Below are 26,767 nucleotides of genomic sequence, written 5' to 3'. Positions count from 1 at the left end.
AACACTGGAACCACTAACTAGGAAGACAGCTGGGAAGATATGTATTTTAAACAATCTGGTTACAATAGCCACAGTATTTGTAGGCATTGACATGAGGCAGGAGAGACACCAGAGTGTCACCTGTGAAGTTGTAACAGCTTGAGATCTAAATAGCTAAACTGCTAAAAGAAACCTAATCATGAATCATTAAAATGTAAGTTAATTGCTAGATCTCAGGAAAGTGTCACTCCCTGAAGTGGCTGTCATCAACACTTTACCTTCATTTATTTCCATTGTTGAAATCAAGTAAATTCTGAGGGAAAAGGAGTAGTGCTGTGCAGCTCAGTAGACAGACTGACATAATATACTGCCAAATTTGAAATGTTTTATGTTTTCAGTTTGAAATAATACTAGGTTCTGTGGTTAACATTCACAGTCATCAACACCATCACCAATAGAAAATTAAGTCATTACAGCAGTGTCAGTTTAACTTCCAGGTGATGGTTTGATCATGTTAAGCACGATAAGACGACATAAAAGCTTGATTTTTATTCTGAAAATGTGGTTTTTCACTTAAGATTTCTCAGGACTTTCAAGTTTTTATCGTCCTGCTTTGCAACCAGCAATGAATCAGCTTGTCCGTTAATAGCTGGTTAATCATTCCATCCTGACCTCAAAACCCCTGCAGCAAAACAGAGAGAAGAGATGCCATCAACAGCCAGATGTACTGCAGCTTTAATCCTAAAAACAAACACACACTCTGTGAGCATAACGCACAGCCTACATAAACAAATTATTCATTTTGTAATCTGTGTCAAATGACTAAACTCCCACTCCCAAAAATAGGACACAAAACGTCAACTGTGGTGTCAAACCGAGATTGTGACCGTTAAAATAATCTCCGACATGCAGAGAATGTTTCATCGCTCTTGCTAACCAAAGTGAGCCATCATCAAAACCATTGAAGGAGGTTGTAAAAAGGAGCTCTAACAAGATTCAATCTGTCTATTCTGTTGGTCCAACCACCTTTTTTCTCCCCGTCAGCTACTTGGTCCAGATATCAACAATTGCTGACCAGATATCCAAGTTTGGTTTGGATATTCATGGTCCTCAGAGGACAACTCACTCAAAATGTTATAAGGCAGTGCAAAGTATCTAAAAATGGACAGTAGTTGTTACATTTATCCTAGAGCCAGGCTGGCCAATCAGCACCTCTAAAGCTCACTGATTCACACGTTATATTGTTTGTTTTATCACCAGACAGCAAACACTCCTGGAAGTTACTGGCAAGCCAAGAAATAGTCTGACACAAAACCCCGGTAAAACCTCACGTTGTCGTTTCTACATTTCGGTTCTAGCCTTTATGCTAAGCTAAGCTAACTAGCTGCCAGTTCTAGCTACATATTTGTATCTTCTCATCTAACTCTCCGCAAGAAAGCAAATGAGCGTATTTCATGATATTTTTTGCTATTCATTTCACCAGTATGTTGTCCATTTCAACCAACATTTCATTGGCCAACATTGTGTCATACACATTACAGCCTCTAAGGGCTGCTGGAGTGGCTTTCCCCACTTTATTCTTGATGGGAGCTGCAAGCTTTTTTGCTGGGAACTGACTAAATGAGGCGTTTCAGGAAGCCAGTGTATCTGCTGGAAAATCCGAGCAGGAAGAAGCCGCCTGGGAGCTGAGACTCTGCACCTCTGAGATCCTCCTCTGCATCCTAATGTTACACATGACAAATGACCACCTCAGACACCTTACACATGAAAGCAGCTTGATTCAGTCCACACAGCTGTCTGAGTGTGCCTGTATGCATGTAAATAGGTGTGCCTTTGGCTCACTGTTGTACTGTATATTGGGAAATGGAGCATGTTGCAAGGGTAAATGCTATATGTACAGTTTGTATGTAAGCCTGCATGTGTCAGACCAAAGGATTGATGCTTGCAGTGATAAAGAGCATCTGTCGGTCCTCTGCTGCATATCACAGTACAGTTATAAAATAGCTTGGCATGCTATCTGATATGTATGCCGACATGAATGAGTGGGAATGTACATAACATTTTCAGCAAAAACAGGGTTGTGATGTTTTTTCACCTATTTTTAAGGTCATATGTAACCAGCACATTTCTTTTTTTGGGATGGGGGCAACACATCCAGCAGCTAAACGGAGTACATGCCACTGTCAAAGGTTTCAGCCCACAGACAAAAGCCCATAGAAAAAGCCAGAAGCCTTTTCAAACAGCAGAATGCATTATTTGAATATCGTTGCAGCACCAGCTCGTCTCCATTTCTTATTATGGCGTTAGGAAGGGTCTGCGTGTGTAAGGTGAAGGCGGTACACCTTCATTAGGTCACTTACAGGTTCAGGCTTTGAGGCTTCACACCCAACGTGTGATTAAGAGATTTAGGGATTTGGGAGAGATCACACTGTTCAGCTGATGGCTAGCAGGTTTCAGGAATCACAGGGATGGAGTAAGTTCTCCTCAAACACCCCACATACCTCTGTCCTCATCTACCTGCTGCTGTTCCTTATCTCTCTCTGTATCTTCGTTTCTTTCAATTCTCTCTATCTATGACTAAAAAGGCATGGAAACAAATAGACAGGAAGAGCATTTCTCCTCACTTTACAACCAAACAGAACCACTAAAAATGATTATATAATGAAACACTACTGGTACCATGAAAGAAGGCAGTCTTGTCATTCATGTTAAAGCCAGAGATTGTGCCGACGTTAGTGGCCGTAAGAAGATCGATGGAAAGCAGTTTGGCCACATTGTCAAGATGAAAATCCCCTTGTTGCCCATCGAGAAGCCTGTTTGAGGAGCAATCCCTCCCACCCTGCTGGATTCTGCACACATACATATGAACACACACTTGCACAGATCGCTGTGATTGAAGGGGAGAAGAGGTGCCTTTTCTCTAAAACCGAAGACATGTATTTTGCCATATCTGACAAAGATCTATCTCCGGGAGCTTATTTATATCCGTTGCGTGGAATACCAATTACCTTATCTGCTGTGCCAACTTCTCTTCTCATCTACCTGTTAAATTCTAACACACACACAAGCCTGTAACAGTTCTGTCGAAAATGTCTCAAGAGAAAAGCAAATGTAAAAATAAAAGCGCAAAGACTAGATGCAGGTTTTTGTATAAGTCTAAGTCTTCTTACCTTGCAGCAAGTCTATGTTCCGGAGACATTGGAGCACATATGCGGTGCGTCTTCACACGATGAGAGGGAAGCGGCGGACAGTCATGTAGAGGTGTTTCACATCTGAGAACGGAGGGGCAAAGCAGGATTTTCCTCTGTTTTTCTGTTCCTTTCTTCTTATTTTTTTTCAAAGCCCTCAAAAGAATAGAGCACTGACAGAGGAGGAAGAGGAGGAGGAAGAGGAGGTGGAGGAGGAGGAGGAGGAGGAGGAGGAGGAGGAAGAGGAGGAGGAGGAGAGGGAAGGCTAAGGAGGGAGCAGTCTGCCAGGCTGGGTTTCTGTGGATCACCTGGAGCAGTGTTGGGCTCCGCATTTACTCCTCCACTGCAGCAGTGCGAGGCAGCGGCGCGAGCTGCATGTTGCTCCCCAAGATCACCGCAAAACAAGGACACGGAGTCTCCATCTGCTGGATTCAGGATTCTGCAGATCTGTAGCTCAACACGCTCCTATCCCCATCAGCATGCATACTCATGCTGTCCTTCTTCCCCTCTGGCTTTAAGCGTCTCTCTCTCTACGTGCCTTTGCCTCACACTCCTTTTCCCTCTCAAGGGGATTTATAACGAGTCACAAATGTGTTGCCATCTTATTCGGCTCTCACTTTTGCTGCTCTGTGTCCTCGTACCGACTGGTGCATGTGGTCATACGGCTGGTGCTCTTGGTGATAAAACGTCAAGCTCAATAAAGCCTCCGCCAACCTCACACTCTCCCTGCGATGACATCACTCCTGAGTGAAAGGGAGGCAGTCGTTTCCTGGTCTTGTCGGGACTCTGTTGACGTCACCGAGATCAGACACGTTTTTCAGGCCATGTGCAGGTGTTTAAATGGCATACAATCCATGCAGAAAGTTACACAAAACTGAACAACAGTAGACAAGCCCAAACTAATGGTTCCACTTCATCCGCACCAGATACGAGCAAATTACAGTACGAGACTTGAACACTTTCCTGTCTTTCAAAGTCCTGAGACAACCTCTCATTCAAACTAGAACTGAACATTTCCCGAACAACTAGAGCAACACTTGGCCTCACATTCCCCTCACGTTCTCCCGCCTTTCCCAGCTTCTTCTCTGTCCTACAGCAAAGTGGAGCTTCTAAGGTTGAGAGACAATCTGAGACAGGAATAAATACAGATTTGGAAAGGATCATATTGATTTTAGGCCCAATGTAAGACTTATTGGTATTCTGAAGGAGTAGAGGTGCTACTCAAGAGAAATATTAGCGCTCCTTCACTAGATGGAAAAGTCTCTTCAGCAATAGCTGATGCAGATGGAAAAGAAGGGGACTAAGACACAAAGCTAACACAGAACAATGAAAAACCACATCTATGTCAGAGCTCAAACCAAGATGCCTTGACGTTTTCTTGAACTGTTTTCTACACTTCTTCTGTGCCGGTGAATGTTTGGAAAGAGACAAAGGTTTTCAACCGTCTCTTGACAAATGTTTTAACAGTTGGTATGGCAGGTCACCACCATAGTCTCGCCAACCAGCAGATCTACAGCTTGAAGAACTGGTGTTTTTCTATCATTCTACATGCAGTGGGCTATGCAACAGATAGTGGTCTTCATTAGGTAAATTATTACAGTATGTATTGTTAGATGTCCCATTGTTATTTTGTCGACCCTCTCCAGATCTTAATGGGTACCATGCTAAATTTTAAAATAGACCTCTGCTCGCATTCTCTAAACAGCACAGTCTAAATTATATCCAAAACGATATATATATATATAAAAATATATATGTGTGTAATTACATATGACAACCCAAGAGCTGCTACGGTACTAAAATGATTACAGTATTTTGCTTATGACTATAAAAAGATTTGATATTTCAAGCTATTAATTTGAATGAGGACATTTAAAATGCAGTATTTGTGCTCTGGTGATTCTTTTGCTTTTAGTCCCAACACATTTACCTTTGCACTACTGCTGACACAACCTATTGAGCAGCATAAGAGAACCCATTAAGTAAATATATGTTTCCAAGATAACACAGCGCACAGTCTGTCATGGATTCTGAAATGGTCAGTTTACCAGTAGGCATGTCATAGCGGCGTTTTGAAATGTTATCAAGTAAATAGTCCCACCTAGTGGTGTAAAACTCACTTGAAGTGCTTTCGGAAATTTAAAAGATGTACACATTTGTGCTATAATCCAGTTCTAGAATAAAAAAACAATCAAACAACACAAATTATAAATGCTCATCGTGCTCATTTTTAAAACTAATGCACAAAAAGTCCTCAACAGCATCAGTGCTCCTGCTTGCTTTATATCCCTTAAAATCCTCCAGTCCACCCACTCATTAACATTCTGCCTCAACCTTGAGAAAATGATGAGCAAGGTATGATCAAGAGCAAGTTCTCCGGCTGGCTGATAAAGAAAAAGAAAAAACTCAGAACAATTCTTTAGGTTACGCACATCAAACAAGCAGAGATGTTCCCTCATCCACGTTCACTTCATCTGGAAACTTTGTGCTGACAAAGCCTGTAAAAGCGGAGAAGGACCCTACACACGATTAACTCGCAGATAATCTCTGATGTGTGCTGAAACTCCAACGTCAGCCTATTTGTAATGCTTAAAAAGACATTTTCAGAATGTAATTAACACATATACTGTGTGATCATTGTTTGAGCAAATGCTGTCAAGTTGGTGTTATTGATTTAGGATGACACTGCTGCACTAAAGGCACAAGACAACGATTAGTGTCGGAGCTAAATGTGCAAAATGTCCCCGAGATATTAATGAGCAGAACAAAAAGGTAAAACTTTGGTGTAAAAATAGCCAAACGTGACCTCAAAATGTTTATTCTTTGGTGAATTATACACACCAACATGCTCCAAACAACAACCAAGTTATATTCACTCATCCCGAGAATCTTGAGAATATTTTGTGTCCGTTTGTGGTTTTATAACCAAGTAAATAAAAAAATTACAAAATGTAAGATTACTCTTTCATGATTTCGTCTTGGCCTTTGGCTTCAAAAGCATCACAGTGAAAGTGATAGTATTTGATGTTTGTACTGATGTGAGCCAGCATTTGATCATCTACGATGCCCAAAAAATGCCAAGAGAAAGGCGGCGGACCCCTGCAGTGCTTTTTCCTTGGATGGTTCTCAGAGCTCTGACCTCTGCTGAGAAAAGAAGTCGTGCAGAATTTACCTAATTAACCAATATCTCCTTTATGCTTGATGCCCAAATTCTCCACACATCACAACAGCCAACACCTCAAACCTCACCATGTACAGTTGATTGATTGCCTACCTTAAGCTGTCTGTATAGGTTCTAGCCTTTCCCATCATGCACCAGGCTGGATGGTAGAGAAACATCTCCTTTGTCAGATCACATGTAACTGACGCAGCACACAAAAAGGAAAGCAGGAATTGATCTTTGTCATTTTTAAAGCGCGGTGATGAAAATCAGGCTCACCCAAAGGATTGTTGGATTGCATTGTAGTATAAAGCTGTACCAATCTTAATGTTTATATCAATGGAATGACTATGTTTATGTGAACGTTGTTGGCTCATAGTGACGAACCCAATCATCCGACTTTGCAGTTTTCCTCAAATCTATGAGTGGAGCATTTTAACATCTTGCACCTCATTGTTTACAGCCCGCAACTTTACTGTTTTGGTTCCGACCTGCTGCTTCTTATCAGCGTAGTTTACACAGCCTTTAATCGGCTGCTGTTTAAAGTGAAGAAAACTCTCAGTAGCTGGTGGGGAGAACTAAAAGTAGAGTAAATATGACATTCATCAGGTGGACTCAAGCACAACTCCAAAGGAATGCTGACGTTTCTCCATGAAAATAGGCAACTGTCTACGAACATGTTTGCCTTATCAACTTTATAGCTTGATAATATTTTGTACATTTTGTGTTGACAGTTAAATGTACTACCCACAAGCAGCCTCCCAAAAATACTAAATGCATGTTTGAGTGTCAGTTTTAAACCCCTGATGTATCATTTTGTGACGTGAAATGAAGAAGGGGCCAAAGCCAAAAATGTGTCAGTCTGTTTCTTTATACTCTCTGACTTCTGGACAATATCGGAAAGACATAGGATGTAGAGAAGTCTGCATTTCGCTTTAATAACTTGTAATAAACAATAAAATGTCAAGGACCAGATTAAGATACAACTACATGTTTGGATGGATTCACCTGCACTGATGTTGTGATGAACAAATCCTCATTCAGCATTCTCTCGCTTATGAGTACACTGGTTTATCCAGCAGATTAAGTGCGTTTAGAACCTGAAATATGGAACAGCGTCTACTATTACAGAGCCTGAGTTTATTGTATTAAAGGAACATTTCATTCAGTGCAACAGTGTGGCTCTTTGGTGGTCTATACCCCTTAGCAATGAGATATATCAGGCAAAACTTAGCATGATCAATTTGGTCTTTTTTGTGGGATTAATTTACTGCTACCAAACACCAACTATAACAATGGTTATGCTCATTCTGATCGTGAAAACTCATCGCAAAGACATCATGACACTTATTCCTTCAGATCCCTGCTCCAACAAAGCCATTATGCAACATGTAGAAATGTAGCTTCTTATTAAAGTGAATGGCGTCTCCTCATTGTGTTTGACTTAATCGCCCCTCCCACCTCTTACCTGAGTCCTTCTCAAAGAAAAGACAGCAGTGAGTCTGTAGTAGCCATGGTAACACCTGTGACAGATGAAAAGATGGATGACAGATATAGTACAATACAGCTGAGTCACTCTAGACACACACACACACACACACACACACACACACACACACACACACACACACACACACACACACACACACACACACAAAACACACGTACACACACATTGACTGAATGGAGGGGAGCAGCACAATGGGAATGTGTGGGCATTTACAGACAGAAGAAACTTGAGGGAGAAGCTGTGGGTCCCCTCCATTCACAATGGCTTCAATGGCACCTAAACACCCCGCCTCCACCTCCAAACACATGTAGGCCCGACTCTAATTCCCATGACACTTCACCCACACAGCATGCATCAGTCAGTGGTATTGATTAATCAGTTCAGAAAAAACCCTTACAAAGTGCAAAGAATCATTCAGTGAGTGACTCATTCAACTTTCTGACATTTACACTTTCAATGTGACAAAGTGCGACACGCTGGCTTCACCTAATCCAAAGCACCCAAAAACCTCCATCAGACCTTAATGTAGGTGCGCTTCTTAGAAAACCGTCAATAACAACAACAGGTTCGCTTCATGCACAAAACACGGTGCATCTTGCCTTCCTACCTTTTTCAGCGCTGACATCTTCCTCCTCTGAGAAGGTCACTTCTTCTTCGATAGTAAACGGGCGGTAAATAAGTGAGAGACGGTCATGTCTCCTGGTATCCGTGAACATGTTCATCGTCTTGTTCGTTAGAAACATCTGCGACAGAGCGGCCGTAGTTTCCCATGATGACGGCGGCTGGTGTGTGTTTTCTGGTCCGACGCGAGTCCTGATGCAGCTGCAGACTTCATTCTCTGGAGATGAATTATAATGCTCTGAGGTTATTGTGGTCACTGAAAGCACAGCTCCGATTGTGAAGGCAGCCGATACCAGACGCCATTTTTACAAAGTCTGCTCATACGGTGCTCCTACTTGTATTGACAATATGATGATGGTCATTATTATTATATTCATAATAATGAATAGGGATGTTATTATTGTTTTTAATATGATGCATTGTTAATATAATACACATAATGTAACACGCTATTTTTCAGCAATTTAACATTTAACAATTGAACAGAAAAAAAGTATAATGTAAAAAATATTCCATTTATTAGATGCAGGTTTACAGTAGACAGGTTAACCATGATGTAATTAAAGGTAAAAAGTGGTTAAATTGCTGGTGAATGGGAGTACAACCAGTATCTTTCTATCTACTTTGTGACTGCTCAAATTTAGTAAATATTACATGATTGCACGTATAGCCTATTAGTTTTTCAGACCTGCATATGAGCTAAACTTAATAAACAGGCAAATAAATGTCCCTATTATTGTTCTTTATTACATACCAACTTTATTTCCGTTGTACTTTTTAGAAAGTTAGACATTTTCAGCAAAACAAGGAATAATAAGTCAACAGACTTTGCATGATCATTTTGTGTCAAAGTGCCTTAAGCTTAGATACCATGTTTATGGTAATTCAAGTGAGTGGGATGAGTGTGAGATTGATTTCTGATGCTAAGAAACTGCAGTGTGGTGTACATGAGCAAGAGGTCCCTGATAAATATTGTGAAAAGTCCAGAAAACAGCCACAAGCAACACAAAAAACTGCCTGCATCTCTTAACCTTTGGTCACACAGCTGAGACAAATACATTGTGCACAGTGCAAATCAAGTTGCACATTAAGTAATACAAGTAATACATTGGCAACAAGACACCACATATAAAATCACTGCTCAGTCAAAAATCTCTGCAAGTGAATGATATTGAAAGAAAATGATTGATGTCTGGAATGCAATATAAACAAAATCAAAAGTCTGAGACACTACAGCTAAAAACGGCAATAATTATGGTACATATTTAGAAAAGCACTGTTATTATACATGATGAAAAAAAACTCTGAACAAGTTTTATTTCTTATCCACACAAACCCATGTGACACTGCTCCCATAGACCCATAGGGAATACTGCCAAAGAGTTAGGAAAAACAAAACATTTTGAAACCTCACAATGCGTACTTAACTAAACAAAGTAACTTCATTCAAACAAGTTACTGCACTAAATGGTATGTATTAAACCAACGGTTTGCTAAACAATTGAAATTGAACATAAAATTATGATTTTGTTAATTACTTATCGTTTCTTGTATATATTTTTTATGAAACAGGCAGATTTAATAATAAATCCAGATGTTAGTGCTTTATTCATTATTCCTGTCAGTACTGAGTTCCGTCGCTGGAGGGCGCCAGAGACAACCCTCTTCACTGTGCTCTGTCCATGGTCCTTAAACTTTCAAACGTAATCCACATTATAATGATAAAATACACAAATAGTCGAGAGCCTCTCCGTTGTGCTGAAATGTGCAGGACTAGCTTTAGCTCTCTCCTTGTTTCTTCAAGCAATCACATTATAGTCTTTGACAAAGTTTTCCCATCATTCATTTCATGCATCATTTCAATTAGTAATATATTGTATTATATTGTTTATGTTCTTTTTATTTAAATTGTATATATGTGTTTATATATTTCTGTATTTCTATAATGCATGAATATTGCTTAAGCTGTTTTCCTGTCACATCTTGTGAGCTATGCACGCCGCTATGAGGCAGAACACACAGGCGAAGCTGTAGCCTGTTACCTGTGCCAGCACACCTGCGCAAAAAGGTAATTAGCCGCCAGCAGGTGTAACTGCTTCCCCGCCGCTTGTTTTCACAGCAGCACAAAATTGTATTAAATATAGGCTCGGTCTACTTCACATTGTTTCGTATTTTGAATCGCTACTTCGTGTTAACACATCTTCAAACGTCGCTTTAAATGACCCCATCGACTGCCTTCATGTCGTCGATCCAACGTGCAGCTGCTGCGCAACCAGTTTGTTTCTGCCTCCTTCTCTTTTTGTCGCATTGGATTTAAAGGCGAAGCGGAGTTGGATATTATTGGGATTTGGCCCCAAGTTATAGATGGTGGCTGCCTTTCTGTAGCTGTGTGGTGGTGGTCATGGGATATCGGGAAAACATGATTGTAAGTAACTCGAAACGTGTCCTCCGGTAGATTTTAGGAAACGGGACGCAGAAAACGCCGAGACTCCCCGAGGAGAAGAAGAAACCCGCCGGACGGCCGGGGACCCGATCTGGACGTCGTCCAGCTGGCAGGCTGAGCAGGTATGGATGAACCTGCAGGGTAACGGGGTGTGTAGTGTCCCTGGCTGGATGCAACGTGTGTCTCAGCAAAAAGATAATTAAATGAAATCATCTGCCAGATACGGATTTTGTTACTGCTTTTTTTTATTTTTTATTGTGTTTGCTTTGGCGGGGAAGAAGCGTCCCTCCAAACTTCATTCACCAACCGGGCAGTTTAATGCTGCGTGGCTCCTCAGCAGCGGGCGTATGTACCACAGCACATTTTAAAGACATTTTACAAATTGATAGAAATTACTCGTTAATTCGGCATGCAATTAATTTGGCAACACCTTGATTCGAGAACAAACTCCCTGGTTTTAGAGTTCTAGCTTCATACTCCAGTTAGCAGAGTGACTCGTTTGTGCCTCACAGTAAATCATGTGCATGCCAAACTCTCCCGGGGATAACAACAACAACAACATCAGTCTGAGGTTAGTTAGCCTTCTTTTATCAATTACCAGTAACCTGAAATTGCTAGATTATCAAATGGAGTTTGATACATTTTTCGTAATGTATTGACCAGGTGAACTCCACAACACTGCAGAGGAGCCTGTGTGTACGTTGGTTGTTAGATGTGGTGTTTATTATTTTTAACACATCTGTGGCTCTGTTGAACAGCAACACGCATTCTAATTGCTTTTGTGCCAAATGTATGTAACATTTGTATAACTTGCAGGTTTTAATTCTTAGCTATTGGGAGATGGTCAAGCAGATTCTGCACTAACCATTTCCCTATAGCAAAGTCCTTGTAAGGCTCTTTTCTTGACAGGTTGCTCTCATTTCGTTCTACCGTACGTAAATCATGAAATATTTACATTTTTTTTCTCTCCTGTCCAGACAGCGGTGGGCCTCACAAAGCAAAGGACGCAGTGAAGGACACTGAGACTGTCCAGTTACCACCTCTGCTTGATCATGGGTAACCAGACTGGCAGAGACAGCCATGACACTACAGGTACTTGGACGGAGGCAATCAACACAAACCGTGGCTGATTTTTAATTGTTTACTAAAAAAAAAAAAATCTTTTCAGATTATGGGGGCTTGAAAATACTGCTGTTTCGTACTAATGAAAAGTTCAAAACACTATTGCATGAAACAGTTTATTTTAGTTGGAACAGTACATCTTACTGGTTTAGTAAGCAAGGGTGAGCAGCATGGTGATGTTTCATTACAAGAGCATCATATCCTTATGTGTGTGTACCCAAAGCACACTCACGCATTGAACCTGAACTAATAGCACAATATGATATGAGAAAGCCAAAATGTAAAATCTTTGAGTAAATGTTTTTAAGGCTAAATTACAACGTGGAGATGTGCATCACAATTCAACTGATTAACACTGGAGATGTGCCCTATATGTCTAAATTAAATTTTGAGTACTGCAAGAAATGCAGAAATACATTTTGGCAGAGATGGCAAGACGTAATGAATAAGAACAATGCAGTGAAATACAAACTGTGTCCCAAAGGATTCAGTGAAAGTTGGATCTAGTGATATCAGACCTTTTTAAGCCTCATGTCAAAGCACCACAGACCAGCTTTCATTTGCAATTGTCCTGCACTGTTTACTACCTGAAGACATTGAGTCTGCAGCTCGCTTTAATTCTCACTTACAGCTGTTTAAAATGCTGCTCCTTGTTTCCCTCTCTTGGCTGTCGGTATGCAGGAAGTAGGCTCAGGCTAGGATGAGAATAGCTCCCCTGCTGTAGCTGTGCAGACTACATCATGCTGCTGCCAAGAAAATGATGAGCGTGCAGAATTCTGCAGCATAACAGAAGGGCAAGGAGGGCATGCAAATATCTGAGTCAAAGATATTTGCATGCCCATATTTGCAGGTTACAAGAGATCCCTGTAGCCTGCCGTAATCCTTTGAAAGCAATGCACACCATTAACGGCATGCTATCGACATCATGGAGAACAACATTATTTTTCAGTGACAGGTGACACTTTAGATGTTTAATGACCCCAAAAAAGCTGCACTGCTCCCCTTGAAAAATGTTGTTCAGTGTTTATGCAGAATACTGGCAGCACTGATGATGGATGTAATCACCTTGTGGTGGCAGTGAGAGCAGCTGCAGTGTTAGATTGTAGAGCAGGGTAAAATCTGCTCTCTTCCTGGATCTTGCCACATGGGGGAACAGTGTGTGAGTGTTTGCCTGCCAAGACATTGGCAGCAGAGGCTTTTTGCTGCATCAGTCAGCCCAGGACAGTAAATAAGGGAGCAGTGCTTACATCTTCATCGAGTCAAAGAAGAGGGGGCTTTGCATTCAGCACATTATTCTTCTATTAGATGATTTTAAGGCTCAGGACATCATATTATCCTCTTTTATCTCTCCGATGCTGTTTTTCCTCTTTATTTTTAGCTCCCCATCAGTTTTACATTTCCCCCTCTTAGGTTCTCCTTTAGATTTCTACCACACGCCTCCCACCACGCCCTCAGAGGCAGAGCTGACTGCCATGGCCTTATCCTCTGCAGCTTCCTCCAGTAAGGCACAGACGCCATCACCAACCGGCGCCAGCACCCTCTCCATCACCTCTCCACCTGCAGACTGGACACAGAAGCTGCCTGCTCCCTCAGAATGGGCTGTGATAAGCGTAGACAGTGTCACCTCAGAGACAAATGTGAGCGACGCAGCAGTGAGGCATGGAAAGGCAGCGGGCAGCCCGGTCAGCCTAATGTCCCTGCCTCCATCCAGTGGATCACCGTCAGAGCAGAGCTGGCAAGAGAGGGATAGTGGACTGGAGCCGCAGGCTGCCGCAGAGCGAGTCGGAGAGGAGATGACCCTGGTTTTATTCAGTCTGATGGAGCACTACAGGACCTCGCTAGGCCTGACCCCCAGCACTGATGTCACCACCGGCGCAGTAGGTAGGTCCTCCAGCTTCTTTTTCTTAAAGATACTTTAAAGCTATGGTTGATAATGTTGAGGAACTAGAGTAAGCTAGATTTTAAAAAAAGTATCAAACTGATGAACCCAGCTCAGTGTTGTCTTTTCTAATAATATTAGTGAGCAGCACTAGCTCCAAATGTTGCTAAATCTAGCAAGAAAGTTGCCAAGTCAGCAACACTGACAGGCCGTCCCTTCAGGTCTTTCTTCAAAGCCACTGCCCCCAAAATGATCATAATGAATGTAAACAACAAACATGCCCATTGTTCGAACTCACAGCTGTCAAGCTGGGAGCTTGTGGCAAACTCTGTTGACGAGCAATGAGTACACAGGTAGAATATGTGTAGGTGGCCCTAGAAAAACCTTTTAGTGCTTCTTTTGCTTTATTCAAATGCATCTGATTGTGATTTAGTAATGCAAAAAGGATGCTTTATCAGGTAGTTTTGCATTACTGGATTAACTCGACATATGCATTAAGTTAACAGAAATGGTAGGAGGAGAAAATATAAAGAGGTTTTTCTGCGACGTAGAATTTGTTTGCAAGAGAAAATTTCAACTTGGAAATGGCTAATGTCGAGATATCCTGACTTTTAGTCACTAGTGAGGGTCAAGCTCCAAAAACACTGTATCTTACATTTCCCATAATGCAACTCAACAATAGCATCTTTTGCATTACCGTCTTTTCAACCCTATGCCTCCTTTGGAAATCCAAGATTTTGTAAAAAATGTTTTAGTCCAAACCAAGCTAACCCTGATGACATCCAATGACATCATCAGGCTTACTTTCGAAAGCTCTTCCAGAGCTACCGAAGAAAGCATGCCACTGATTTTACAAGGTGAGAGTAGTACTCGCCATGAGAAGTAAACTAAACTCCCTGTGCAAAATCGATGGAGTGCCCTTTTTTAAAGCAATTTTAAAAAAGCCTATTCATTTCGAACTTATAATTTAGTCCTGTCCTGTGATGCTCTTGATGCTCTTCTCTTTGTCTAACTTGTTTTTCAGAGCTGCTCAGGCGCTTGATAACAGAGAGAGATGAGCTGGTTGAGGAGGTGGACACACTTAGGGAGACACTGAGGGTGAGTTGGAGCTGCAAGTCCCATGACAACCGTAGGCCCTAAAACTCACTAGTTTTATTCTCTAGCAGGACACTTAACAACAAGAACAAGTAGCGTTTAAATTTCAGATTACATGGTTTCTTTTCCATTTGTTTTTCTTTCTTTTGTCCTACATGACAGACTGAGAGGTTGGAGTGGCATCAATTCCAGTGTGACCTGCAGGTCGCGGTGTCTGTGGCCGACCGGCTGCGGGTCGAGTCGGAACAGGCTCTGGGTTTGTTCCAGGAGAGCCACAGGGCCGCGGAGGAACGGCTGGTTCACGCTCTCAGCAGAGAGAAGGAGAAGGAGGGAGAGCTGGAGAGTCTTAGGGCCGAGCAAAGAGACGTCTGCTGCAAACTTTCTGAACTCACCCTGCAGCGCCAGCTGGAGCGAGCCGAGCTGGACGCTCTGAGGGATTCTTGCAAGGTAAAAGATACAACAGAATGTGACGAACAGGCAGAGCGACGAGACTCTGAGGACGGGCATGGGGAGGAAGTACAGGGAGTTGTGGAGGAAAAATCTGGGCAAGTTGAAACCGACACGGAAGTTAAAAATGGCGAAAAGAAGGAGAATGAAGCCAATCAAGAGGTGGATGCTCATGATCCTGAGGAGGCAAATGGATCAGGGAGCATGCAGCTGAGAGGGAAAGGCGTGGCAGAGGGATACATTCGTAGTTTGGCTATACTGGAGAAGAAAAAAGATGGGAGAGATCCAAGGAGGATTGTGATGTTATCTGAACGATCTTGGTGAGTCTACATGAACTCTCACAACACATTCACATCTGTTAACAGAAGACGGTGCTCTAAAACATGCAAAAACTGTCTTTTAGGAGTCTCTCTCGTCTCCCGCTCCCAACCGACTCTTCCAGTGAAAATGGGACCTCAAAAAACACAAGCACGACACTGCCGCTATGCAAGGTACCACACTCGTTGAACTGATATTAAATGTTCTTTAACCTATCGTAATTATATGGATGGATATCTGAGGGATTTTAGGGAGATGGGAAACACTTATAATGCTGTTGCAGCACACTAGGTATATAAATAATGTTTCTAAACTTTCCAGAAAGAAGAGCCACCAAAACAGAGGCGGTTGGACCGTATTTTACAGCGGCAGGACAGCTGGTCTAGCTTTTACACAGGTGAGCTTTCAACCCACCAAACCGCCTTTATGCTCTTTTAGGCGGCGTACAGTTGTATGACTGACTGCCTTTTTGTCTTGCAGGAAAACAGGATGAGGACCAAAGCTCCGATTACATCAAGTAACTAACAATTAGGGCCCTTGAGTGACTCCGTGTAAAGTATGATAAATGTTTGCATGAATGAGTCAAATCAAACATGAAGTCACATACAATCGCCGTTTTAACCCTTTCCACATTTTAATCTGCAGAAAAAGCTTGTTTTCTTTCATTATGTTGAATTAACTTTTTAAGTAACACATTAAGTTATTCTTAAAACTTTGTTGAATGCTTTTTTTTTCCTCCCAGACCTCAGGATGGTTTCAGTGCTCTGCTGAGGCGTCATGGCGGCTCCAGAAGAAACTCTCTGCTGCGCTGGTGCCAGAGTCGTACCCAAGGTTATAAGGTTAGAAAGGAGGATAGAACTATTTTGAAATTCGTCACAATCTGTAAAATATTTTTTTACCAGTTATATAATGGTTTCATTAAGTATGTTTTTTGGCAGAATATTGAGATCACAAACTTCAGCAGCAGCTGGGATGACGGTTTGGCGTTCTGCGCCGTTTATCACACGTATTTGCCAACTCACATCCCGTACGACAACCTCAACCCAGCAGACAAGGTAAAACTGTTGCTGTTGATTCTCAAAACAAAAGAAATGCATACAAAGAGCATATTATGTTTTAGTTATTTCATTTACAAAAACGTTTTGACTCGAGCACAAGTCTTAAAAGTCTTTACAGAGACAGGAAAAAAAGAAAAACATATTGAGTATCCACTAACCAACCCTGATGACTCGACTCATAAAACCAGACATATTGATATTATTGATCAAGTCAAAATGATTGTACTCTAGAAAGTCATTCCAGGTGTGGAAAAAAAAAAAAAATCACTTGTACTCACTCTATCAATGACAACAAAGTTCTATGGACCAGAACATCATTAACAAAACGAATACAAGTGTTGTTGTTGTTTTTTGGAGGGTGTTCTTTTAAAAGAATCATGACTGAAAAATATGATAATGTAAAAGCTGCTTCTGACTCCAATTTTTTTACAGAAGGAAAATCTGGACCTTGCTTTTAAGACAGGAGAGAGAGTGGGAATCATTGCTACACTGGTGAGATGTATTAGTCAATACTGAAGACATTTGTAAAATTACAAATTTTGCAATTTAAACCAGCTGTGTCCACTGGTTTTATAATCTTATCTTTACATGTTATCTGTGTGACAGACATCGGGGGAGATGCTGAAGGCAGGCGGACCGGACTGGCAGCAGGTCCTGGGTTATGTCGAAAGCATTTTCCGTCACTTTGAGATGTGAAGTCCTTTTCTCTCATGTTGCTCTTCCACCCGGTTCTTTTCCTTCATCCTTGTGGCTCAAGGACTGAAACCCTGTTCCCCATAAGAGGGAGCTCTAATCTTAGCAAGCAGGATTTTAAATGTGTCAGCAATATTAAGCTTCATGACGTGTTTCTATGTATCAAGACAACGTCCTTCACACAGAAACTAAACCTTGGAGTATTTATATTTTTCTACATACCATCTATTCAGATCCAAATAGCTGCTGGGTGATGATGCACAAGACACTTAACAAGAATTGTCAAATTATAAACACGTATTACACGTTAGTTGCTGGGTGCACTGGTTTGCCTTTTGAAAATTAATAAGCACTTTATGGTTAATGTAAATTTGCACTGTATTTTTCTGTGAATGATTTCAGAATCTGGTGCACTTAAGTTTTATTTCTTAACTAATAGTAATTTTATCATGAACCTCTCCTGCTGTTATGCCGTGTCATGTCTGCATGCACCCAGACCTAAATACCCCAAAACGAAGAAAGGGGGCAGACATGAACTGAGATTTTATTTTTTTGAATGATGTTTTAACCTCAAACACTACAGTATCTGTCAGTAAATGTCTGTAAGCGCTTCAGTATTTAACAAAACATGGTAATCATGACTATGTTGTTGCCAAATGCCTTATTGCAGTAATAAAGTTATGTACAAGGAAGTTGTTGCCTCCACACATTCTCTCTATAAATACCACAGAGATTCACAGAAAACCTTTTAATATAACAAAATGACATTTGATACATTTGACCGCATATAAAAATGGTATAATTAGAAATAAAATAAAAAGCTAGCAATGAAGGAAATGTTAAAGGTTCAATGAAAATTGTCATAATGTAACAAATAAATACTGAAACATTTTAAAAGGCAATAATTTAACAATTTTTTCAAGAATGTTTTAAATTAGACCTTAATGCAGCTAAGTTTCATCTTTGTTGGAACGTATTAGTGTATTGAGTTTGAAACTATAAGTTTCCATTATTTCTCAGGAAAAGTATATGATAGACAGGATCTTGGAATTACAGTATGTTGAACCAAAGAATTAGACGAAAGAAACCTTGCAGTTGACCAATAAACGTAAAGAAGTCCTATGAAGCTGTAATGGCACCTCCTATAGGTGGTGTTGACAGTGGTGGAAGGAGCAGAGACTTAAGTTTCACTGACATGGCTGCAATTTCAGGGTCCTGCGTTTCATACATCTTCACCAATCTGGCAAATTTTAGGACACCTGAAAGTGGAGCAGATGATGAAGCAGATGAATGAGAAAGTGTCATCTACCCTGTGGTACATAAGGTCTATGAGTACAGTTCTGAAATATCTGCATATATATTCATATGAGAAAATATTCTGGAGTTTGTAAATTACTATTTATTAATGACCAAACTCACAACATTATCAAGTTTAAAATAAAGCCACATAATACATTCTGCTCTGTAAAGTTTCTAGAAATTCAATCCGGTTGTACAATATTTAATTTTACAGAAGGATGCTTTGGCTCTGAATTATCTTTGTGTTAAAATATTACTCTGTTGCTTGGAGTACATCTGTATGGTTTGTGTATCTGAAAGGAAAATGCTGCCTTATGCTTACCCTCTCCCTCATTGTTGAAGCCATACGCTTTGATAACCTCTTGTTGAATCTGGGTGGCCACAGGGAGCACAAGCTGCAACATCTTGCCCATGTCATTGCAGGCACTTTCTCGAGCCTCCTCCATCCTCGCCGTATTTTCTGGGGCAGAAAAGGCCTGGATCACCTCACTCAGTACCACTGTGGAAGAAAAACAAACAGTTGCTGATCTTGGAAATACATGTATACTGAATGTGCTTTTCATTAAAAAAAATGACAAGTGCGAACATCCCACCCATCCAAAGACAGGAGGGAACCACACAGACACACATACAATAACTAATGATAAGGCCGAGAAAAGATTTTAGCTTCTGTTTGAATGTAGAGTACACAGATCTCGGGTCGTCAGGCAGTTTGAAACGCTGAAAGTGTCTGCGATAATGACGTGATGTACATAAGGAAGACCATGAGAGCTAGCCAATGTTAACTTTAAGACTAGATTCAGTTGTTCTCACCTCTGGTCTGCTCAACAGTGAGGGTAGGCTGCTGGGCTGGAGCTGAGGCCATGTCTGAAGAGAAACGAGATGAGAGAAAGATAGATGTGTATGAACAGGGAAGAAAGACAGTAGATGGTCTAAAAGAGGACAGCTTTACTGCTTGAGACACAGTAATACCTCCTGTGTCGGTTAAAGAAAATGAAATAACCGTAGTCATAGAAACTAAGTGAGTACTTCAATAATGAATCAACAGAAAAAATAATCTGGAACTATGTTGAATTGGATTAAAAAGTGTTAATAAATAATAAAGTAAAACCTGCTCTCCTACTGTTTTTTCTACTACATCGTGAACTGAATATATTTTAGGGTTGGGACATACAAAATATGCCACCTGAAGATCCCCTCATAGGCTCTGATAACTATTAATAAACAGTGTGCACAGTGTTCTAATGAACAATTAATAATAATAAATGACTGTTAGCAGCTCTACTTAGTTGTTTTGCAAACGAGATTGAAAACGATATGACACAAGTCATCCAGATATAATCATATTTGAGTATGTACCACTAATTATCTAGCAGGCTAACTCCATCTAAAATCAGATCTATAAACACTGCTGTGACAGTGTTGTCTGAAGCAACGTTAGGTGTTTGCTTCATGGTCACAAACCTGACAATGCAAGACGCGAACCTGCTGTAAAATGAATATCTTCACACAGTTTCAGTCTCACTAAAGTTATAAGAGATACGAGCTAACTGACACAATGACAACATGAAGCAGTTTGGCTGTGATGAGCTGGACATTGGCTCTTCGACCGTTTCCTTTCTCCATATCGATATATTTTAATGTGATAAAATACAACGTTAGCTAAGGTTACCAGAAGCTAAAACACATACCTGAACTGATCCACTGATAAATAAAGTGTAGAATTCTCGGATATCAGCACAAATGGGGGGAAACTAGCTTGTTACAGCCCTGTGAAAAGTAGCTGGAAAATGAAGCCTTTTACGACAATTGCCAGCGCTTTGCGACATCACGTCCTTCTTTCAGGTAGACGCGGAAGTAGAATTGTAAACAAGTGCCTCGCTGAGCTTGTAGCATGATGACGTCTCACCAAAATATTGTTGAAGTCGAAGTAAAAGTGAATGACAGTGGCCGTGATAGTATTTGACATTAAATTTGGTTGAAAGGTGAAATCAACGCGTTTTGAGTGAGTGACGCTCGCCTCTCTTTTGCCACGTAACGCTACACCTTAACGTCAGAGTCGATGGAGCAGAGGTTGGCAGAGTTCAGAGCCAGACGACAGGCGGAACATACTGGGAAAAAGGACGTCAGTGCTCGTCCGCAGTGCATAGCACAGACTATAGCGGACACAGCTGCTCAGACTGATACTACAACAACAAAAGCAACTGACAGTCAACAGGCTCAAAAGACAGAAAACATCAGAGCTTTGAGTCAGACCTCCCCAATAAAGGTGAGACATCACTTGTTTATGATGTGACGGATTAAATTAGATCACAACCGCATTAGCTTTTCTGATTAAATGTTTTCTGAATTAGTACGTATCACGTATTGCTAGTGTTTACTGCAGCTGGGTTTTACAAATTGAAATATGTATTGCATGTGTCGATCTACAATGTTAAACACTGACACGAAACATGAAATGTAAGACTACAACTAATTTACCAATAATTTCATCGTTGATTAATCTGTCCATTACTATATTTGTTATATGATATATCTTTTTATTTCTTTAAAGTGTAAGAAAATTGCTTGTATTGTCTGACCAACAGGACTCTGTAAAATAAAATCAATACTCCATAATACTCCTGGCCTGACCATCCGTCATGTCTTATCTGTCTATAATGAGTGTGGTGGACAAGTTTGAAGGTTATCTAACTACAGTACACCAGCAAGCAACTAGTCCTCTCCTCTTAACTGAAAATGCCTACAGTCTCCTAAAATGTGGGCACCCAGCAGAGAGGCCTGTTTAGTGCCCAGACCCTCTGTAAACAGTATAACTGTGATGTTGAAATGCATTGAACATATTGAACCTCCTGTTGCTTCTTCTCTACAGGACCGTAGTGACTGGCTGCTGGACAGTGCTCTGGGAAGATGGCTGACTTCAAGACAATTGGTCTTCTCAAACATTACTTTACTCAAAGTGCTGCTGTGGCTGGTGCTGCTCGGCCTGTTTGCTGAAATAGAGTTTGGCCTGCCATTCTTTGTCATCTCCCTCTTCTACTGGCTCTATGAGGGACTCAGTAGCCCAGCTGATCGCGAGCCTGGAGAAATGAGTGCTTATTCTGTCTTCAATCCAGACTGTCAGCCTCTGCTGGGAGCTCTCACTGCAGAGCAGCTGGAAGGAGAGATGGGTTACAGACCTCTGGCTAACAGATGAATTGCACATTTATATTAAATAATCACATGTTTTGTCCTTACAAAAGGTGATAATTATATTCAGGAATATACAGGGAATTTAAAAAATGTTTTCCCTGTATTACTAATTAAATGGAGATTGGTCTACTTACAGTTGTATTCCTGTTTCTGTTCCTAAAAACAGTTTAATAGTAAGTAGACCCTTTCACATCAGGACGTGAAAGTGGGCTATGCCACATCAAATAACTTACACTGGTGTAGGAATGGTAGTGAGTGAACTGGGGAGAAACAGTGACTCGTCGCGAGTTGTGCGCTAAAAGGGTAAAGGGCAAGCAGCATGGCATTTATATGAGAACAAATGTTCCTTACTTCAAATAAATGGCTTTTCAACTTTAATAAAGAATTCTGACGTAGCAAGCAGTATTGCATGTTGTCTCTAGGCCTTGATATCACAAATTGCAAACACACCGGTTGCACATTCTGTTTTGGCAGTGTTACTATATTAAACAAAATCTGTGATTATGAACAAAAAGTAATGTTTGATCAAAGATTCAAGTAATCTTCATTTAAAATGTGCAATGAAAGTAATGAGTTTTGAGCTTAAATGGAAATCCGACAATATAAAAGCAAATATCTCTGTCCTCTTTTCCCCTTTAAATCAAACTGGGCGGACACTTGAGTCATGTTATTGCTGCATTACAGACAACTCGGGGGTCGGAATGTTCCTATTTGAAATGCACAACGCAAAACGTAAACAAAACCATGGCTTTTCAAGATGAACAGATTATTATTTGGCTAGTGTACACAATATGTAACTCAGCAGTGCAGCATCCACGTTTTGGGCGTTTTCACGTTTCACGAATAATAATCAGAAACAGAATCAGCTTTATTGGCCATGTGCGTTTACACATACATGAGACGAAAAGACAACAGTAGTCAGAGTAGTGCAGGCAGTGATAACTATTAATACACATTTTGCACAATGTGCTGATGAACTATTAATAATGATAATGACTGTTAGCAGCTCTACTTAGTTGTTTTATAAACGAGATGAGACAAATCATCCTGATTTAATAATATTTGAGCATGTACCACTAATTATCTAGCAGGCTGACTCCATCTAAAATCAGATCTATAAACACTGCTGTGACAGTGTTGTCTGAAGCAACGTTAGGTGTTTGCTTCACGGTCACAAACCTGACAATGCAAGAAGCGAACCTGCTGTAAGATGAATATCTTCACAAAGTTTCAGTCGCACTAAAGTTAGGAGAGCTAACTGACACAATGAGCACAGGAAGCTGTTTGGTTGTGATGAGCTGGACATTGGCTCTTTGACCGTTTCCTTTCTCCATATCGATATATTTTAATGTAATACAAGATAACGTTAGCATAGCTAAGGTTACCGGAAGCTAAAACACATACCTGAACTGATCAATAACGTGTAGGATTATGGGATCTCAGCACAAATGAAGAAGAAAAAAACTAGCTTGTTGTAGCCCTGTGAAAAGTAGCTAGAAAATGAAGCCTTTTACGACAATTGGCAGCTCTTTGCGACATCACGTCCTTCTTTCAGGTAGACGCGGAAGTAGAATTGTAAACAAATGCTTCGCTGAACTAGAAGCATGATGACATCTCACCAAAATCTTGTTAAAGTCGAAGTAAAAGCGAATGACAGGGGACGTGATAGTATTTGACATTAAACTTGGTTAAAAGGGGAAATCAACATGTTTTGAGTGAGTGACGCACGCCTCTCTTTTGCCACGTAACGCTACACCTTAACGTCAGAGTCGATGGAGCAGAGGTTGGCAGAGTTCAGAGCCAGACGACAGGCGGAACATACTGGGGAAAAGGACGTCAGTGCTCGTCCGCAATGCATAGCACAGACTATAGCGGACACAGCTGCTCAGACGGATACAACGACAACGACAACAATAACAATTGACAGTCAACAGACTAAAGAGACAGAAAACATCAAAGCTTTGAGTCAGACCTCCCCAATAAAGGTGAGACATAACTTGTTTACGATGTGACGGATGAAATCAGATCACAACCTCATTAGCTTTCTGTTTAAATGCTTTTTCACCACGTGCTAGTATTTACTGCAGCTGGGTTTTACAAATTGAAATCTATATTGTATGTGTGGATCTACTATAGTGAAACATATTCTTGCAATGTTAAACACTGACACGAAACATGGAACTTAAGGCTACAACTAATTTACCAATTATGACAGCATTGATTAATCTGTCCATTACTATATATTTTACGTGATATATCATTTTTTTCTTTAAAATGTAAGAACATTTTGAAAAATTACCCTTACAATTGCTCAAACCCAAATTGTGCTTGTTTTGTCTGACCAACACACTAAAACCCAAACGTAAAAGTAATATAAACACATAGAAAATCAGATGAACCTCACATTTAAGAATCTGTGAATTTAAAATCAATTTAGGTATTAACTGTTTCAGCCCTACTTGTAACAAAAGATTTCACAATAACCTTTTTAAACGCTAAATTATAAAGATTGTACAACTAAATATATTATTATGGTAAATTATAATCAATACTCCATAATACTCCTGGCCCGACCATCCGTCTTGTCATGCCTTATCTATCTATAATGAGTGCGGTGAACAAGTTTGAAGGTTATCAAACTACAGTACACCAGCAAGTACCTAGTCCTCCCTTCTTAACTGAAAATGCCTACAGTCTCCTAACATGTGGGCACCCAGCAGAGAGGCCTGTTTAGTGCCCAGACCCTCTGTAAGCAGTATACCTGTGATGTTGAAATGCATTGAACATATTGAACCTCCTGTTGCTTCTTCTCTACAGGAATGTAGAGACGGCACTCTTGGAAGATGGCTGACTTCAAGACAATTTTTCTTCTCAAACCTTACTTTACTCAAAGTGCTGCTGTGGCTGGTGCTGATCGGCCTGTTTGTTGAAATAGAGTTTGGCCTGCCATTCTTCGTCATCTCCCTCTTCTACTGGCTCTATGAGGGACTCCGTAGCCCGGCTGAACGCAAGCCTGGAGAACTGAGTGCTTATTCTGTCTTCAATCCAGACTGTCAGCCTCTGCTGGGTACTCTCACTCCAGAGCAGCTGGAAGGAGAGATGGGTTACAGACCTTTGGCTACCAGATCAATTGCACATTTATATTAAATAATCACATTTTTTGTCCTTACAAAAGTGATAATTTTATTCAGGAATGTATAGGGAATTTCAATATTTTTTGTATTACTAATTAAATGGAGATTGGTCTACTTACAGTTTAATATTAAGTAGACCCCTTTCACATCAGGTCGTGAAAGTGGGCTATGCCACATCAAATAACTTACACTTGTGTGGGAATGGTAGTGAGTGAACTGGGGAGAAACAGTGACTCATCATGTGTCATGTGTGCTAAAAGGGTGTTCCTTACTTCAAATGAATGGCTTTTCAACTTTAATAAATAATTCTGATGTATTAAGCAGTATTCCATGTTGTCTCTAGGCCTTGAAATTACAAATTACAAACACACCGATTGCACATTCTGTTTTGGCAGTGTTATTATTTTAAACAAAATCTGTGATTAAGAAAAAAGTAATGTTTGATAAAATATTCAAATAATGTTCATTTAAAACTTGCAATGAAGTTTGAGTGTTGACCTTAAATGGAAATCCGACGATATAAAATCTAAAGCAAATATATCTGTCCTCTTTGTCCCTTTAAATCAAACTTGGTGGACACTTGAGTCATGTTATTGCTGCATTACAGACAACTCGGGGCTTGGAATTTTCCATTCCAAACATCTGGTGCACACATAGACGAGTGTGCATGACGCAAAACGTAAACAAAACTATGGCTGTTCATCACAAACAGATTTTTCTTTGGCTATTGTACACAATAAAGATGTAACTATTAGCAGTGCAGCATCCACGTTTGTGGCATGTTCACAAATAATAACAATAATGATCTCTGAATGTTATCTTATCGGCACAAGTGTTGTTATTATTATTGCATACGACCAGCTACTAATAAAATGGCGGATTGCGTCAATATTTGATTTACATGCAGAACATGTTTTACTAATAGCAGCTAATATTTTTAATTTAAATGCTGGCAATTCTACTTTCCCTTGCCCTTTAGTTGATGGTTTACCACAATGGCTGTGTTTACAATTTACAATGTTGGAACAATGTAACAATTGTGTGAAGTCGGAGAAGATGGATTTGCCCCAAGGACCTTGAATATACTCAAGGAACTTGAGTTCCTTCGGGGAAATCCATCCTTCCAAAATACCATTACATAAAAAAACATCTAAGGGTATGTAAGTATTGTTCTTATTTCTAGTTGTTGGAGGTGTTCGAGTTCCGATGTTTTGGAACGCAGCATATTACTTTTTGCACACAGAGAACAACTTTCACCGATGAAGCGAGAGGCTTCGCTACTATGTACTTCCGCATTTGCTTACAAGCCGTTATACCATTCCAAAGTAGATTTGATCGTTTCTCTGTTTAGCGAGCACCAAAAAGACCGAGACATTCAGTTTTTTGTAAGGTTATATAGTTCAACTTAATCTGATGTTCTCATTATATTGAGTTAGCGCGTTGTGTTACTGAAGAGCATGACAAACTTCATAGCTGCGACAGCTCACTATTTGTCTGTTGTGGTCTGGTAACTGTCTTGACAATTCATGGCTCTTTGAGTCAAATGTCTTGCTCTTCCTGTAGCTCCACAATTGAACTTATCGAAACAGTGGAAACTCGTTAGTGGCTCCTTCTCGGTGTTCTCATCAG

General features: G+C 40.5%; 3 protein-coding genes across 4 annotated transcripts; 2 read left to right on the top strand and 1 right to left on the bottom strand.

Annotated features, from left to right (window-relative positions):
• Positions 1-18,246: 18,246 nt before the first annotated feature.
• Positions 18,247-23,452, bottom strand: grcc10 (gene rich cluster, C10 gene). Of its 2 annotated transcripts, none has more exons than XM_079216161.1 (4): positions 23,409-23,452; positions 19,626-19,679; positions 19,135-19,311; positions 18,247-18,772 (listed from the first exon to the last, which is right to left on the bottom strand). In XM_079216161.1, exons 2-4 carry the CDS (start codon positions 19,675-19,677, stop codon positions 18,633-18,635), a joined length of 369 nt encoding a protein of 122 aa, XP_079072287.1. In that variant the 5' UTR covers positions 19,678-19,679; positions 23,409-23,452; the 3' UTR covers positions 18,247-18,632. The 2 variants fall into 2 exon arrangements, with proteins under 2 accessions (XP_079072287.1, XP_079072286.1); XM_079216160.1 differs by lacking the exon at positions 23,409-23,452 and adding an exon at positions 20,504-20,561.
• On the top strand, positions 20,676-22,391 carry LOC306734076 (SAYSvFN domain-containing protein 1-like). The gene is made up of 2 exons (XM_079215406.1): positions 20,676-21,081; positions 21,685-22,391. The coding sequence occupies exons 1-2, from the start codon at positions 20,875-20,877 to the stop codon at positions 22,006-22,008; spliced, it is 531 nt and encodes a 176-aa protein (XP_079071532.1). The 5' UTR covers positions 20,676-20,874; the 3' UTR covers positions 22,009-22,391.
• A 324-nt stretch (positions 23,453-23,776) lies between the features above and the next one.
• Positions 23,777-25,151, top strand: LOC306734414 (SAYSvFN domain-containing protein 1-like; the record flags this gene model as incomplete). The annotated part of the gene is made up of 2 exons (XM_079215771.1): positions 23,777-23,989; positions 24,822-25,151. The coding sequence occupies 2 exons, from the start codon at positions 23,777-23,779 to the stop codon at positions 25,149-25,151; spliced, it is 543 nt and encodes a 180-aa protein (XP_079071897.1).
• Between the last annotated feature and the right edge of the window lie 1,616 nt (positions 25,152-26,767).

The sequence above is a fragment of the Taurulus bubalis genome (assembly GCF_910589615.1).
Source record: "Taurulus bubalis genome assembly, chromosome: 3".
Lineage (NCBI taxonomy): Eukaryota > Metazoa > Chordata > Actinopteri > Perciformes > Cottidae > Taurulus > Taurulus bubalis.
Note: the sequence above shows the minus strand (reverse complement) of the source record. Positions and strands in the feature narration are given on the sequence as shown.